General features: G+C 34.8%; 2 protein-coding genes across 3 annotated transcripts in view; one reads left to right on the top strand and one right to left on the bottom strand.

Annotated features, from left to right (window-relative positions):
* LOC125872466 (probable glycerol-3-phosphate dehydrogenase [NAD(+)] 1, cytosolic) overlaps positions 1–18,126 on the top strand; it is a 193,744-nt gene that overhangs the window by 71,501 nt on the left and 104,117 nt on the right. The gene's annotated exons all lie outside the window — the stretch shown is intronic.
* LOC125872413 (uncharacterized) lies at positions 2,717–17,814 on the bottom strand. 2 transcript variants are annotated; one of them, XM_049553145.1, is made up of 18 exons: positions 17,666–17,814; positions 17,352–17,577; positions 16,830–16,986; positions 16,444–16,580; positions 16,194–16,297; positions 15,950–16,045; positions 15,251–15,344; positions 12,967–13,087; positions 12,660–12,853; positions 12,258–12,361; positions 12,131–12,186; positions 10,389–10,478; positions 10,184–10,283; positions 9,931–10,035; positions 9,769–9,838; positions 5,208–5,371; positions 4,926–4,983; positions 2,717–3,464 (listed from the first exon to the last, which is right to left on the bottom strand). In XM_049553145.1, the coding sequence occupies exons 1-18, from the start codon at positions 17,666–17,668 to the stop codon at positions 3,379–3,381; spliced, it is 1,965 nt and encodes a 654-aa protein (XP_049409102.1). In that variant the 5' UTR covers positions 17,669–17,814; the 3' UTR covers positions 2,717–3,378. The 2 variants fall into 2 exon arrangements, with proteins under 2 accessions (XP_049409102.1, XP_049409109.1); XM_049553152.1 differs by having other exon boundaries at positions 9,769–9,841; positions 17,666–17,748.

The raw sequence follows: 18,126 nt of genomic DNA, 5'->3' as shown, positions 1-18,126 counted from the left end.
AAACGCGTTATTTTAAACCCATCTTACTGTTGACCAAGCTTATGTGGCGTTTTATTTGTTGAATGGGATTAAATGTGTGGTTACACACGTTTAAAAGCAAGTGAAGACAAAAAAATTAATTAAAAAATATTGAAATAAATAAAACTATATAGTGAAAAAAAAGAGAGAAAAGATCCCCTTATTGGCTTCTTCCCCATTCCTTTACTGGTACTCTTCTTCTTCTTCTTCCTCATAAGTTACCACTGCCACCATCATCGTTGCCCCTCCCCCTCCTCTCTCCCCCACTTCATTTATCTTTCTCCACCCTTTTTCTATGATACTTATTTTTTGTTTTCCTTTTTCTAACACAAGAAATTTACGGAGAATAAAAGGGACAAGAAACAAATAAGAGAAAACAAGATTGAAATGACAAATAGATGAAAAAGTTTAGAAGAGAGAAAAAAAATAAAACTCTAGAAAGATTAAAATTTTCTCCACTTTCAATTTTGATGGATCTTTCAGCCAAACAATTCGTTGTCGGCAATGACTGCCTCAACAGTGGCTATCTGTGAATGAAGTGGCCGGAGAGACATTTTTTCCGGTGAATCAATTTCAAAAGGCTGATTTTGAAGATGAATATGAGATTTTTCTTTTTTTTAAAATTATTTGTAATGATAAAAATGATATGGCAATTTTTGTCTATCTGACAATTTTTATCTGATGTGGATAATGACGTGTCATCCACATCAGTGCGATTGAGAGACACTCATACTCATAGGGGGTTTAAAATGATGTGTTTTAATAACTTTAAGTGCTCGGTTGGCAAATTGATGAGTAGAAGGGTCTAGGTGACAAACTTAGCCAAGTACGAGGGTCTTCGAGGTCATTCCGCCTTTGATAATATTGTGTCTATTTTCTAAATATTTTGAGTAAAAAGTTAACGATTGATGGAGAAAAATACTTTAACTATGGATATCTTAACGGTCCTCTTCACGATAGATTTGCGCGACAAAAGAATGAGATGATTTATTCCTACATAAATATATATTATAATTTATTTTAAAGTAAATTTTAAAATTATTTAATCAATATCATTTAAAATTTATCAATATTAATAATATTTATAGATATTTATTTTACACTTAATGTGATAATTTAATTACCACTTAAAAATAAAGTTATGAATAAATATTGGGCTCGTGCACAACACAAGTTACCCTTGTCCTAGTGTGTGTAAAATTGTATAAAATAGCAAACTATTAATTCAAATTAAATGTTATAATTATAGTTTGATTTAATTGTAACCCGTAGCAAACAATTGTCATTCGCCTCTCTCCCTAGGTTTTTCGCTAGCCACTCTCGCCAGTCTCTCCCTCGTCTCTCTCATTTTTTTACAAACACAAATGTATAAAATGTGTTTGTGTAAGTATAAAGCGAGGAAAAACTGTATATACAAATACAAATACATATATTTTCGTTCTATACACTTATAATTATATAAATACAGATCTTCCCTTGCCAGTTTTCTTTTGCCTTTCTCTCTTTCTCGCTTTATACAACACAGATTATACAAATTACAATGTATAATTTGTGTTGTATAAAGCAAGAGAGATAAATTTGATATACAAATGTTTTATTGATTCAATTGTATACAAATTCAAATTTTATGCAGATAGACAAACACATAAAATTGAATTGAGAGGCTGTCAGCAATTTATACAAATGGTTTGCCAGCGAAATTATACAAATTTGAAGCTCCTGCCAGCGAGTTATACAATCTGATGCTCCATAGCAAACATAAAGTTTGTTATGGAACACAATTATACAAACTATAATTATAACACACATATATGATTTTTATGTTTGTTATATGTGAAAGTTGCTCTATATATAGTGTGTGTGTGACTAAGGCCTCATTTTTTTTTCATTAAGATTAAGAAGTCTAAATCTGAATGCACATCTGAATGATTATATATATCTAAATTCAAATAAAATAATAGTTCAATATTACATACGTTAACAAAATATTTTTAAAAAGTCATTCTTTGATAAATGTTAAGATATTTGAATTATATATAAATATTTCAAGTTTGATAAAAATAAATGGAACTACATATATAAACTATAATAATAAAATAATTATTTAGAAAAATATTTTTAAAAAATAAAATAAAAATTCAACACAAATTAATCTCAAATAAATAACTGAAACATCCCTATGTTTGTTTGCCCATGTACTCTTCTATAAAATAAAAACATCATCATCCAATTTCAACGACACATATTTATAAAGTTACTTTGAACTTTAATCAAATAAAGTTTTTACAATAAAATTTATCAATTCTTGATAAACAAGCAGGAACAACAAATATTAAAAGTTTAGAAAATAATTTGTATAACTAATAAAGTTGAGAAACTTGAATTTTTTCTGAAGAGAAATTAAGGAAGATATTTTTTTCCGAAAATAAAAATTTTGTTTAAAGAATCTGATGAGAATAAGAGACTCACAAATTTAATATACCCCTTGAGACATTTTTAAGTAGAAAAAACAAACGCACTTAAAAGCCTAATAGCCTAATGTCTGAGATTCAAACCTCCATTAAGTGCAAACTAATAAAGCCGAATACTTTTACAAAAAAAATTATGCGTTCACTGCTGAACACAATACAATAAGTAACAACCCACCCAAACAAACAGTTCAAGTTGAAAAAGGATAAAACAAATTTGAGTATTTCAAGACTATTTTCTTGGCCAGGGACCAAAAGGCAAATATTGTACTACTCCCTCCATTTAAAAATTAAAAAATTATCAAAGAAAATGCCATTTTTTAAAATGAAGTAGAAGAATTAAATAAGAAAAACGAATTGAAACGAAGGGAGATAGTAGTAGATACATTATGGTCACATGGGTCGAACCAGCACATTATACTTGTTTTCCTAATAATGATTGAACATGAACTATTTTGGAAGGTACATTAAAGATTCCTTTTGGCACATGATATGAAGTGTCTCACCCAAGCACATTCGATGGAGAGATGTAATTAAAAGACTTACATAAGGAAATAGTAGTAACAAACTAATTTACGCAACTTGCTTCCAATACTATGTGATGAACCACATCCTGCAAGCAACAGAAAAGAGTAGTAGCTTGTCATATAGATGTTAGGAAAAGCTCGAGTCCATCCGAAATGTTTAACTGTATTCCCCCTCACAAGATGCCAATACTAATGTCTTTTTACTGCAAAGTTGGTGATAAATATAACTGTTACTTCTCCAGATTCCTTGAGCCATGGGAAGCCCAAAATGCAGGAACGAAATGCCATGAGTGATTGCAGAAAGACAATACCCTTCATCCAAGGTGTACTACAACTCAATTGATCAGTGCCCCAATTTCCAAGTCCTATGAAACACATCGAAATCCAAAAGGCCCTGAGCTCTCCACAGCTTGTTTAATGCTAGGAAACCGATCAGCCCATGATGAATATGCTACACCAAATTCAGACAACACAAATAGAATAATTCTCAACCTTTTCAAAGCTAAGAAAAAAGAGTAAAACATTGAAATACTAGGCCTTATTAACCATATCAACAAAAAAAATTAAAACTTGTATGGAGGTTGATGATGGAGATGGCCTGCGGTGATGGTTGTGGGTGTCAATTGAGGATGATGGTGGCCATGGCTTGTAGCAAGCGGTGATGGTGGCTAGCAGTAGTAGATAACAATGGTGGTAGTTGTTAATGGCAATTGATAATTGTGGTAGATAATACTTATAGATAATGTGGTAATGAATGGCGAAGGTGATGGACGATATATATTGATAGTTAATGATAGCGATATATGGAACTGGTAGTGGTGCTAGTGGTGATAATTATAAATAGTAGCTAGTTGTGGTGACAACCGACTATGGGTGATCGGTTGCATAGTGGTGGTGGACAAAGACGTATCCAGGATTTTTAGAGGATGACTGCTTTTACACCATCATTTGGTCCGATTCCATAAAATTTTGTCATCACAAAAAAGGTGTCGTTCAATTTATAATTGGTCTTAACAAATTTTCATATTTAAAAGCGATCATTAATAGCATTATTATCCAAAAATATTTACTTCACAAATTAAGAAAAAAATACTGAAAGAAAAGATATAAGAAAGATATGATAAGAAACTAGGAGAAGTGTGCTCATTAGTCGTAAAATTGTTGCTTAAAACAGATGCGGAGAGAGAAGTCCGGAGGTTTTTTTTTTCTTTTCGATATTTCAGGGACTTCTGAAATGGAAAGAATGAAGTAAAAATGAAAAGAAAGAAATGACAAAAAAGGATCAGTAAATCAGGAACCAAAAAGGAAGAGAAAAAATTGAAACTTGAAGAATGAACCAAAAAGAAAAGAAAGAAATGACAAAAAGAGAAAAGGACTGGAAAAAAAAGAAGAGAAACATAACAGAAAGTAGATACAAAAAAGAAGAAATAGTTAGGTAACCAAAAAGGAGGGAAAAACAGAAAAAAAAAAACACGGTTAGAACAACAAAGGTACCAAAAAAGAAAATGAAGAAAAGGAAAGAAAAAGAGAATCAGAAAAGACAAGACTTAAAAAACAATATGGCCAGAAGGATTCGATCCCAAGACCTGGTATGCAATGGTGCACAATGTCACCAACGGGCCAAGGTGCACTCTTGTGCCTGGGTTCCATATTGGGTTCACATGAAACTGTGCCTCTCCGTGAAAATCTGCCCCTGGGTTGTGTGGATGGTGATAGTTGATAATGGTGAGCCGCCGTAACAACATCATAAGCGATAAAAGTAAATGGAGTGGTGGTGAACTGACATCTTTGTAGAGTCCTTGAATAGACAGGATTTAGACCCAAAATACAATCCGACTTGATGACCGAGATTTGATTTATTAACATTTAGACCTTCATGAAGTAAATCAAATGACGCAAGAGAACTACGAACCTGAGGTAATTATCTGAAAAAGATCTACTTCAGCTTTAGCATCATCGGATATCAAGTCCTGAGTGCAGTCAGAACAATAATATGTCAACTGGAGTATCAAAAACACAGCTAAAGATCATTTCTTTGGCATGTTTATTTTGTCATGTCCATTTTAAATGGGGTGAAGGGGAGGGTGGGGAAGATCAGATGATGAGATTGCTTATGAGTAATCCCAAACTATGAAAAAGCTATCAGTCAATTTAGGCAACAACAGAACAGTTGAAGCATAAGCCAGTGAATTACCTGACCACACATCACAAAGCTTCGTCTAATGATCTTTGACAGATTACCAATATCGCCACTAGTGAAGTCTGGATGATTTAGAAGAGCTTCCTCTGATGTCAAATTGAGTATAAGCGAACAGATGCTTGATGCCATCATGATAATAGATGCATCATCCATACCCTCTGGAATGCAAATATATAAATTTAAGCAACCTTTGGAAAGCAACCAAAAGCCAACTTAAGTGAAAGATAGTTGAGACAGTATGTCTCAAGAGACAGAAGCCGAGCATCTACCACCTCTAGTGCAATTTGTTAGTACCAGTAATTTATAGATACAAAAATGTGCTATATTCTTGGTGGTCACAAATAACTGAAAAATTAGTGATGACATGGAGGAACAGTATGTTACTCAGGTACGGGTCTTCTGTATTTTAACATAAATATATTTCAAATTGACAATAACACGCTCTGGAATTATTGGCAAATAAAGTCAGAAATCCACCCAGAAGATTATGAAGCCAGAATTTCGTTAAGGTTTCTCTGACATCCCTACAAAATAATTCATTATCACTGTTCATTTCTTAAAGAGCCAATTCTCTTCTGGGAATAACGACATCATTATTATTAGCTCTTTACTTTTAAATTGAAGGATTTGCTAATAGGTATTATTTTTGCTGAGTTGTTTATTAAGATATTCTATTTTGTTTGTGCATCATTTTGATATTCTTCTGAAACTTTGCGCTTCACTTCTTTCTTTAAGCAAAGAACGCCTTTGTTTCTTTTTCCTGTTTCGTGTTCTCAAAAACAATGATTACACTTAGGCAACTCTTACTCACTCAAGGGATCCTCCAAGCTCGAAGATATAGTCCCACTAAGCAACTCATACCCCTCATCCTCTTTCCTCTACAAAACACCACATTCTGGTCCCTTTACTCAATCCTCGCCATCGTCGTCCTTTTACTCTACTTATCTAGAATCCCTCTACCCAGCTCAGAATCTACAAATCCTCCCAGTAATGTTGAACACATGCACCACACGGAAACAGGAAAAATGGAAAATAAATTTCAACAAGCTCTACCTCCCTTGCCTTTGATATTTACTTCTTGTGCTCACATGCGATCAACAAAAAAGAGCTTCACAATCTCACATATTGGAGGGACAGCCGGATAGCTGAGATTTAAGACTTGAAGCATCAGAAGTTACTTTGATGGAAACATCAATGAACCACCGCTAAACATAAACCTTTTCCTACTTTGAGGAAGTAGAAGATTAGGAGTAAGGAATTATGATGCCTTATGGGCCTCTTTGATACTTCTATTTTCAGATACAACTGTCATTAGGTCCAGAGTCATCTATAGTTGTTAGATGGCAGAAGGAGAAGAAAAGATCTTCTTCTGGAGAGATCAAGGTTCCACTTTTCTGCTCTAACTCTTAAAGACATTTTGGTTACATTCTTTTATAAAAGCTAATTTAAGAATTTTTGTTTCCTGTTTAAGACTTCCCCATGTCATCATTGTTTCTTTTTGAATTGAATAATTACTGGCTGACACTTTCTTTGATCTGGTAATGAGGAGTACTATACTTGTGTTTTGAAGTCCACACAAACATTAGTGCTCTAGATAGTAGATATTTTCATTGGTTTTGTTAAAAACAGATGAATTTGTGTCATCTATATGTGATACGAATTAGGATCCCCTAATGATTAATTTACTTCTTGGCAGTCGGCACACAATTTACCTTTTTCTGGACAAGAACACACCAATTAATTGGAAATCCAGCTTTCTAGCTGACTACAAAGCATAATCTTTCTACGCTTGAGCAGGGCTTTTCAGTCATTGCTTGGTCATGACTGATAAAGAAATGAATCTTGGGCGTAACTCAACCCTAAAATCTAGCTCAGAGGATTGTCCAAGTCTCCAAGACCATATAAGGAGACCAAGAACCCTACTGCCCACCAATGTGGGACTCAATACCCCCCCGCAAGCCTAGGACTGGACATCCAGGGCGCAGACAATATAAAATGGGGGCTCAACCTCGAACGAAATAATGAATCGGGTTGGGCCTAGCCCTGATACCATGATAAAGAAATGAATCTTGGACCTAACTCAACCCAAAAGCTAGCTCATGAGGAAGAAATGCCCAAGACCATATAAGAAGATCAAGGACCCTAATGCCCACTGATGTCAGAATCAACAATGACTTGTGTGCCAAAAACCTGACCAAACTGTTGATTTGGACAAGCAAAACATACACCAATTCATTGTAAATCCAGCTTTCTAGTAAACTAGAGAGCATTATCTTTCTACACCTGAGTAAGGCTTTTTATTACTTGGTCATGACTTATGTCCCAAAGACCTAACCCAAGCGTTGAATTAAATTAAAATGGTTATTTAGCTTGCTATGTTAATTTTAATATCAATTGTTTGGTTTAGTTTCATTTGGGGGGGGGGGGGGAAATCTGTACAGAAGTGACAAGTGACTTCCTGATAAAAAGAAGAAGTGAACTATTATGTATTTAAAATAATGAAAAAAGAAAAGGTACTTTTAGTTTTAGCAGTTCTGATATATTCTGTTGCCAAAATCTGGGAGATAAACTTGTTTAGATTAGTGTACCCTTGAAATGTACCCTTAGAGTGTGGGTTGTTCATTTATAAAAAAGAAAAGAAGGAACTCAAAATTTCTCAACTGGAAAAGCTGGTCGAGGTCTAATGGAATATAGAGTAAGTGGTGCATGTTATGGTAAAATGAATTGAGGCTCTCATGCACTAATTTTGAGGTGGTCAGCTAGGTTCCCCTTTTGGATCTCTAACTACCTTTCTCCGGTGGTATTCGACTGCTGGAGTTTCTCAATCCTCTTTTGTTTTTCTTTTTTAAGCCTTCTATCAATCATGGATAATCGTATTTATTTTAGATCTGGGGGGATGTCCTTTGACATAACTGAGTCATCGTCTTTAAGAGAGATATGGTATGAATGGATTGAGATCTCTAGGCTTTACATCAGAAAATGACACTAAGCAATGAGGCTCTATTCTGGTTGTCGCGGAGACTTAGAAAGGAATCCAACTTCAAGGGCTGGGTTTACAAGCCACGGAGAAGCAGAGACAAGGATACGTCTTTGTTCTGCTCCATGAAATTCAACAAATTTGGTTGCTTTATTTCAGTTATTGCGGTTACAGGGGCCTTCAGAGCAGTTATTATAGTGCCAGAGAATGCTTTTAATGAGGGTTCGTTACCCTTTGTTTCAAAACTGGAAAGCTTCATTAATAGGGGGACCTCCTTTTCTGCCTTTCTATCTATACTTCTCATACGTAGGAGCAAGTTATGGAACAATTATGAGCTTATTGGAAAACGGAAATATTGAGCATAAAAGAATATAGAGAATGAGCTATTATGTTTAAGCAACGGAAATTCAATAATTAAATGCCAAAGGGACAAGAGAAAACAGGCTGGTTAGAGAAGAAAGGACTTTAAAGAAGCTCTGAATAAACCCTGATGGTCCCAGGAGGAGAATGTAGGGGAGAGAGAGGAGGTATCCATGGGAACAGGATCATCACACACACACTGAGAATCTTCTGAGGAGGATGTGTTATTTGCAACAAATTTAAAAGTGATAAAAAAATAAATTGCAATCACAAATAAAATATGAACATAGTTTTATTATAAATACTAAGGGCACAAATTTGTTCCTCCCTTGATTCTTCTCTCTTAAGATTTAAGATTTCTCCATGATTCAAAGGTCATTAGAGGCGTATTTGTCGAACTAAGATGATTTGGACTTTGATCACCACGAAAGGATTTGTGGATCTTCTTAAATGATTTGATTATCAAAAACACTTTGGCATATCTTCATCTCTTTATGAATATCCTAAGAGTTGACGAGATATTCGAGAATCTCTTAAAGGGAATATAATACCCATCATATAGGCATAAGCTAGGGTTTAGGATAGAATAGTGTCCAAGTATTATAACTGAAATCGAATACATCTTGTAAAGTCTCAACTAGAATTGAACACCTCTTGTAGAGTCCCACAAAATTTCAATGTCTACAAATGTCCACTACTTCAAAGTTTGTCCGAGTGTAGACTTGATGAAACTCATAGACAAGACTTGAAGTACCCATAAAAATGGTGCTATTTATGTTGGCACTCAAAACATATTTGGAACTATGTGCCTATTTGCGCATATAATGCAATTAGAACATAATTGCAACTTTGTGTTATGTCAAAGAGACCCTTTTCCCGCTTTTAACAAATTCAACATGAAAGTACATTGGTTCAAATCATATTAAGCAGCAGTAAGTCATTAACTGACTTCAAGCAGCATCTTAACATTACCAATTTTGAGAGACTTTGAGCATTCTTTTACCTAATCTATAATTAGCACAGAATGTACTGCAGCTAGGGACAGGGCCATTTAAAGGTTACACCTCTTCGCTAAAAGCTGATGGGTATCAATTGCTCATCTTTTTGGATGATGCTACTACAGACAGGAAATATGAAAGGAAAGAAACCAAGAAACTTCAACAGTTGAAATAAGGAGATCAGGCTCGGCAAGTGCAAAATCTGAGTTAGAGATATTACCCGCCCAACGTGACAATGCTACTAAAAGTCTGATAAAACTGGGATCATCTGAGGGAAATTCAATTTGTTCCTGCTGTTCATGAGAAGGCATGATTGTCAATAACATTTCACAAATATAACTAACTCATCAATTAAGGTACTGCAGCACAGCATGAAAACTACCTTTAGAAGAAGATTCAAAATTGTATCGCAAGCCAAGAATATAGAACCATTATCCTCAGATGTAAAATTGTTTTGGTCAATCAAAGCAATGAGGTAACCAACAACCTGCAAATTAAATACATTCCCTCGTAAAATCAAGAGACGAAGAGGGGACATATTAATGGCTTGCCAGCTATCATACAAAATATTGGTTCATAGAGACTGTGAATATGCTTGTATTGATTTCAGAAATTAGAACAAATGTGAGACTCACTTCTCTAAATGCACCCGAGGAAGCTAAAATTTTACATCCTCCAGTCTTGAGAGTTATTTGGCACAGCATTGGAAGCAAAAAACAGATGGAATAAAAAGGACTGCCATTTGAAACCATGTCAGAAGTTCCATGTCAGCTGCAGTTTCAAGAGATTGAGAGAAATATTTGCGCTTGGAAAAACAGTAACAGAAATGCAATGCCAAACCTCAATTCATCTTCCCCTTCAATTGAAAGCATATAACCTAGGAGTTCTATGACCTTATCTTTACATGCATCTGGTGCTTCTGCAAGATAGCTGAAAGAACAAAAGACATTCATTACTTATAAAAAGTTTCCCTCATGGAATCAAATCTATTGGACTAGGAATCTATAATACTTCTTGATGATTCTTTTGTTATGCAGAACCGCAGTACAGGACAGAAGATTGGCGCGGGATATACAAGACCTCTACTACCTTACCTCTCCTAATTCCTTCACAACATGTCCGGAGCATATTATTAAGATCCCAAGGTAGTTGTCTGGCTGATCCACAATCTTCCTCTGTCTCATCTATCTTTTCATTTTATGTTGTTTCTTTACAGATGTTAGAGAGTTTTATAGAGTTGTATTCGAATTCTTTAAGGTTTGTACTAGTGACAACAGGTTTTGGGAAGAGTTAGGATGGATTTTCCACCTTGTTATGAGTTTTTATGAAAAAGATCATGTTATGACTGGTGTTTAAAAGGCGGGGGCGTGAGGCGGGACTTTTATGCAGTACAGGTGAGGCGTAAGCCCCGAGACACGGGGTGTAAGTCCCATGGATCTACGGGGTGTAGTCTCAATGATTTTACAAATAAAATTTAAAAATAACTAATAATATAGAAAAAAATATTATGATTTTTATTTGAGAAAGGTATTACAACAACAACAACAACATACCCAGAGAAAGGTATTAATAATCAATAATATAGAAAAAATAATTATAATTAGTATTTGAGAAATATCATTGAACCAAAGATAAAAAAAAATGATTTAAAGCAAAAAAGGGTTAAAAAAAAATAAAAAATTAACGTCGGGCCATATATTTTTACGCCCAGAACTTATGTTTTTACGCTCGGAGTTTACACCTCAAATTCTAGGACTTTCGCCCTATCGATCTATGTCTTCAATTTGTGCTTCAAGAGCGGTTTTGGTACGCCCCGCTCCGAGACTTGCCCCAAAAACGTTTTTGAAAACACTGGTTATTGGTTTTAAATATTACTTTCGCATGTTTGATTTTTCGTTTTGGGATTGTGACTAGGTTGGCTTATCTATCGGTGGGGTTGTCATAGGTGTCATCACTTCCCCAATTTTTGGATAGTGACTAATTCAATCTCCATTACATTAATATGGCACCAGGCCTTTATTGGAACCAGTTAAACTTCAACTTCCTCACAAATTTCTAGATGGCAGGAAATCTACAACTCTCCAGCTAGCAGATGAAACAAGGACTTGTAGAGTTCAAGTCATCTGCAATGTACAGATATGCAATTGCATCCATTTACAACAAGAAGTTGAATTGGAAGTAAAAGAATTTCCTATTTGAATGAACAATGAAATAGGGAAAAAAGCTTGTCAGCAGATATGATTATGACCCAATACATCCAAAGAAAAGAGAAACAAGAACAAGTACATAGCAGAAAAGCATTGAAAAGAACAAGAACAAGAAGGCCGTCAAACACAAGCAGAAGGAGCAATTGATTCCAATTTTAAGAACGAAAAACTAGAAAGCTATCTAGCACGGATTTTGCTAAATCTGTTCATTGGAAGGCTTTATTTTCTCTAAGAATATCACCTATAAGGATAGGTATGGTGGATATTAACTACAGTGCCAAAACCGACAGTTCTCTCAGGGACTATTTTTATGCAGATAGACTTTTTTTACTTCTTTTTGCAACATGCACACAGAAGGAAAGGTGGGATTCATACCTTCCGATTACTCGCACTGCTGCTAGAAGATCATCCCCTTTCATCTGTCCATGCTCCTGTGAAGAATCATTATTGCATGAGCAGACTTGCTATAATTGTTCTCCTATGTACTGATGGACAATAGTACCTTAGCATCTCGTATATAGTCCAAAACAACACCAATTGTCTCATTGAGCCCAGAAATGATTTTTGTGAAAGTGCTCTCACTGATAATAGCATTGGCAGTTGACTCTGCAAATGATTTTCATTAAATAATCAGCTCATAAGTCACCTCCTAACATCTCTCTTCACTGATCAAGAAATAACAGCAAAGCATAACATGCAAATGAAACACACCCTCTGTCCCAGATCAGGCTCCCTATTTGACAAATATTAACGATAAAGGGTAGTGCAAGTGGAGATGACCTTAGTTTTTAAAATTTTAACTATTACAGCATAAATCATGTTACATGTTAATCTTCAGTAATATTTTTCTGAAAAGTATTAAAAATATAAGAAATGTTTTTGTACCACAAATATTGTCACACACCTTCTCCACCAAAACTAGAAATAAGTTTAATTATTTTTTCAACCAAAGAGAAGGCTACACCAAGATTCCTCTGCTTCACAAGAATGTTCTCTCTATTCGAGGATGCGTTGGAGGCATCATATTTTAAGGATGCCAGATCATTTAGAAGAACAGCAATTTCAACCCTTGACGACTCCAAAATAAGCAGAATGCACCTAAAAAATGCAGACACTTAGTGCTTTCCGCGTCCAAACTCAAAGAAAAGCCAGGGAGGAGGCAAGTTGAAGCAAGAGAAAGACAAATTCAACACCATGAAATTCTGCTTTACCTGTCAGCAGGCAGGGAAACCTGAGAACCAGTTAAGTTCATCTCCCCAATAAGCCACCGTTCACCAACAATTGATATGACACACTCAGCCAGAACAAGAGCATGAAGTTTATGTGAAGGTGCTGCATAGAAATGAGGAGAAAGGAGAATTACAAAAAAAAAAAAAGAGCACAAAACACAGAAGGACCTCAAAGCAACTTAATATTGACCAAAATCATGCACAATTTCACTGAAATGGGAAAATTCCCGACTTAGGAAGCATGGGATAGTCATTACTGACGCGATTAAGCTCATATACCATTGAGAAGGCGACTGGAAAGTTTGACACAACAGTTAATGAACAAGAATATCAGTGATATACTCCCCAGCTACAACAACTCAACAAATATTTTTCCTGTAAAAATATAGAGCAACGTCAAATGGAAGGGACAACAAAACAAATGAAACTAAAACTTAACCTTATGATAGTAGGGCCTACTCATTAAGCACATTTGACCTTAAACATTGAGGGATGGTTTATTAGTCCAGTTAATCCCAAAATACAATTCTGCATAACTAATACAACAGTTGGTTCATAACATAAATCTCTGTTACTGACACAAGTGTTAAATAAATAATACAACGTTTAGTTTCGATAATATCTACTTTGCTTATATATAATTTCAACAATTTCTATAATAGTTAACTCAATTAAAACTTTTCAAAACAAAAATTAATAAAATCTTACTTATCAACATCTCAAGAAAAATTACACAAATTGGCTATCATGTCAATGAGAAAAAGAAATTGATTATAAATATATGATCAACTACTTCATTTGGCATTTTAAGAATCTATACGAATAAACTTCAAATTATCTAAGAAAAAAAATTGAGTAAACGTAATTTTGTATTCACAAAAAACTCATCAACAAAAGATAATGAGGAACATTTTACAATTCACACCTGGTGTGTGCACTTTCCACAGTGAAGACTACTCAACAAAAAACTTTACAAGTTACCTATGAAGTCAACTATGTCTACCGTATCCCCTACCACATCCTGTTTACACCAAAAGTAAAGTAAACTAAGGCATTGGATTCTAATCTTCTGGCTGTTGATCCCTTTGCCTTAAAAATTTATAAGAAAATTATTAAACAAATTTAAAGCCTATTCACAATAGTTGTTTTAGATCATATATTCTATCAAGTCATCCTTGCTTCTACCTAAGTTGCTCGGACTCGGGTGCGGGTGTCCAATCCAGAGGTCAGATCCTTCATGATCTAATTAAAGGATCTAATTTTTAAGATTAGGGGATATGGATCCATATATGGATGGGTGCGAGGATTTGCCTAAAAATAATTAAAATATCTAAAAATAGAGCTATAAAACCTAAATTATGAGATATTACGTGGAGAACTTGAGGAGAATCCTGTAAGGAGATCAAAGAAAAAGAAGTGACATAGAAACTTCTATATAAAAGGTATTCCATTTTCTTCAACTTCACCTTAGTTTTGTATTTGATTACAGAAATCATTAATGTCCAGACTTTCCCCATTGATTTTGGTCAAAGTACCCAAAATTGGTTGACCAAATCAGACACAAATCCCACATCCATGTCGTGTCGACACAAGTGCGGCACAAAAAGTGAAGGGTCCGAGCAACTTAGGCTTCTACTGAACAGACTACAATCAAATCCCATTTTTGGTGGATTTAATTTAGTCATAATCAATAAAGAGAGGATCTATACACTTTAACCAAAGCATGGCTAATTTTGATCCAAAAACCAAGCAAGAAATCCATTTAAAAGTAGCTCAGGCGACTTTAGAAATGATCATTTGCTTCCATGTGTTCTATTATTACCTAAACCCATATTGATTCCAAGAGATGGTAGGTCTTTTGACAAAACTTTAGTCCACATGATTTTGGATCTAACTCATCCCCTCTTAGCAACTTCAATCATCACAATTTTACACCTATGGAAAATGCACTATGTAAGACATGGTTAAATCATCTCATGCGACCTACTCTCATTTATCCTCTATGTGACTAGTTACTACTTGCACCCTCTGTCTGATATGATAATTATGATCTTCACTAATCTCTGAGTACAATTTATCTCAACATCAGCATTTCTACGACACTCATCTTATAGATGTGCTAGGCCTCTACATTCACTCACATATTCTCTTAAAGTAACAAAAATCATTTTCACAGGAGAAAATGAAAAACATTGTACTATATTTAAGTTGACGAATTTATGCAAAAAGGACAAAGAAATATATTTATACATTAATGTTAACATACCAACTCGATTTTGCAAGATAGCCACAATACCAATCCGCAAATTTGTTGACCAAACATCATTTTCCATTAAGCGAAGAGCATCATATACAGGTGCCTGTAAATTGTGTGTAAAGGTCAGTGAGATTCCAAACAATAGAGACATGAAAAAGGAGCATACATGGGGGTTCAAGGAAAACACGGAACTTGTGACTGAATGCAAGATAAAATGTATCAAACCTTCTTCAAAAGGTCAACTATATATTGTAAAAGATCACTAAGAGCATATCCCAATAAGTAGGAATGTGCTACATCAATCAATTTATCTATCAATTTTCACTCTACATATACAATCATACATTTTGATTGACTTTTTCAACTTTATTCTTTTACAATTCTATTCCTAAGGATATACGAGCATTTCTAAGACATTCATTTCAAAAGCTTTTTTAATATGAATGATAAATACAAATATTATGAACATCTCTAGACATTATAAAGAACAAAGCTAGAGAAGCTGCCAGATCGAGAGGGGACTACTAGAAAATATGGTACTGATAACGACAAATGAATCAGTCTATTGGCTTATCCAAAACAAGGATAATCATAAAACAGAAGATTTTGAAAAAAATTAATATACTTGCTAGTGTGCCAGTAAGGATACATGACCAGATTACACCAGAAGTACAGATACATGTGCTTAATATAAAGTAACTAACATACAGAATATCTGTTGGACAGGATAGTTGATAGGAGGTGAAGCGCTTCAAATTTCAGTGCATTCTGTAGTACAGCAAACTGCTTTGCCACTGCACACACCTACCACAAACATATATAACATACAAATTTAGTGCACAAAAATTTGTGTAGACAGAAATACATGAAAACGCACAGTATGCTGTAAATTGAGCATCCAACAACTGAACCAAAAGATTTTATCAGAGGGACTCAGTTCTGGTAGACTCACCACCATTGACAGGTCAGTTGGATGCTCAGAATAAACATATTCTGAGGGTAGCTTAATGACAATGATTTGCACAAGTCTCAGAGCAAGTTCAATCATATGAGAACCTGAAAACAATTCAAAAATAAAGAAGGATCAAATTCAGAAACAAAATCAGGTTGAATCTATGTAGAGACAATGGAAAGCTTGAAGCAAAAAGGTGCCACTGTGATCCATAGAAAAGTAACATGCTTCCGATGATCAAACAAAATACCATCGGGTAGAATCATCATTTGTGAAGCTAGCACGGTCAAGCCACCAGATTTGTACAAGGTTTGAACCCCTTCTTCACTCGCCGTTGAGACCAAAAACAAATATTCATAGCAGTCTTCAATGATAGGTGATCCTGCTCTGGAAGAGTAAACAAAATGCTAAGTGTTACACATTTTGAAGGAGAATGGAGAAGTCAATTGTACTTGTAATCCAGAAAATGCACCAAACATCTCACTGGATCACATGAGCTCTCCGGCACAATAGAAAACTTCTTCAGAGATGACAGAACCAACCATGCATTTACTAAAAGAATCTCTCACCAATTAATAACAGCATCATCAACTACAGAACTGAAATTGCCAACGAAAGATTCAGTAGAAAACATACTCTTTGGATATTGTCTCTAGAATGAGAGGAATCTTATTAATCATTTCTTCAGAAGCTGCAATCTGGGGAACTCTACAAAATGCTGCAAGAACTGTGATTGACAATTGCAAGTAGGCATCACGATTATCGCTCCCGACATCACTTCCTTTCCCTATTCCTATAAGGAAGCAATTTCAGATTAAAAAATTCCAACCAATAAATTACAACTCAATCCCAAACAGCAACTTGAACACTCTAATTGGGGTCATTTCATCGCACACTGGTAAGTAATTTATATTTTAAGGTAAATCAAGACAATGAACCCTAAATACAAATTTGGGGATGGAGTGGAAGCAACCTTGCATTCTAATAGTACAAGCTTGACAGCTTTGGCCCAAAAAGGAATAAGAAAGACACTTGACTACAGTTTTACGGCGTGCAGGAAAAAACCCAATGGAAAGCAATGAGAGTGAGACCACTGAAAATGAAATTGTGAACACTTAACTAGCAATCTAAAATTGGCTGAAGAAAAAGAGCATTTACCAGTTCGAAGCAGTCGGTGTAGGAATTGAGGTCCTAGGGCATCGTAAACCTTGCGAATGGCTGTATGGTCATCTTTACTGCAAAATTTGGTAACAAGAAGTAGACCCGCTAACCTCTGTTCATCCCTTTCTCCTCTGAGTAGCTTCAAACAATCATCTAATGAAGGTTGTAGTTGAGATGATGATGCCCCAGTACTACTACTACTATTGCTTGAAGCTTGTTCTTCCTGAAATTGTGATTAAACAAAACGTGTCAACCCAATAGAGATGGCTTCGCAAAATTAAGAAGGAAAGTAAAAAGATATCATAGAGGACCATTGAAGAGACTGGAGCACAAGTTGCAGAGTGGAGAAGGAAGACAAATATCGAAATTTCCGGAAAGTTCAAGATGGAGGGAATGTTTTACAATGTCACCGATGCTTCGACGGGGAAAACAAATTAGTATGTGATGACTCAGAGCAGCTTCCGTCTACTTGAATTGACCAGAAAACCATAACATTTCAATTTATCATAGCTTTAGGGTGTTTTTGTTACGAAAGGAAAATGTTTTTCTAGAAAATAAGTAGATTTTTGACTTATTTTTTTATTTTTAATTGATGAGTAGAAAATATTTTTCGAAATTTTTTTTTAGTGTTTGATTTATGAATGAAAAATATTTTTGAGAAATATATTTTATTTTTACTAGAGTAGAAAATATTGAATTGAAAATATTGAATTGAAAATATTTTTTAAAAATAAATCTAAATTTTTTTTGGAGTTGGGGGGGGGGGGGGGGG

This window comes from Solanum stenotomum, chromosome 1 (assembly GCF_019186545.1).
Source record: "Solanum stenotomum isolate F172 chromosome 1, ASM1918654v1, whole genome shotgun sequence".
NCBI lineage: Eukaryota > Viridiplantae > Streptophyta > Magnoliopsida > Solanales > Solanaceae > Solanum > Solanum stenotomum.
The sequence above is the reverse complement of the archived record's forward strand: the minus strand, read 5'-3'. Positions and strand labels throughout refer to the sequence as shown.

Bases quoted from the DNA above. Each gene is read 5' to 3' on its own strand.
- LOC125872413 (XM_049553152.1), bottom strand. The intron at 16,987-17,351 runs GTAAATGCTCTT...GCTTCCTTATAG, and splicing joins ACACCGACTGCTTCGAACTG to GAATAGGGAAAGGAAGTGAT. The intron at 16,581-16,829 runs GTATGTTTTCTA...TTACTCTTCCAG, and splicing joins CTAGAGACAATATCCAAAGA to AGCAGGATCACCTATCATTG.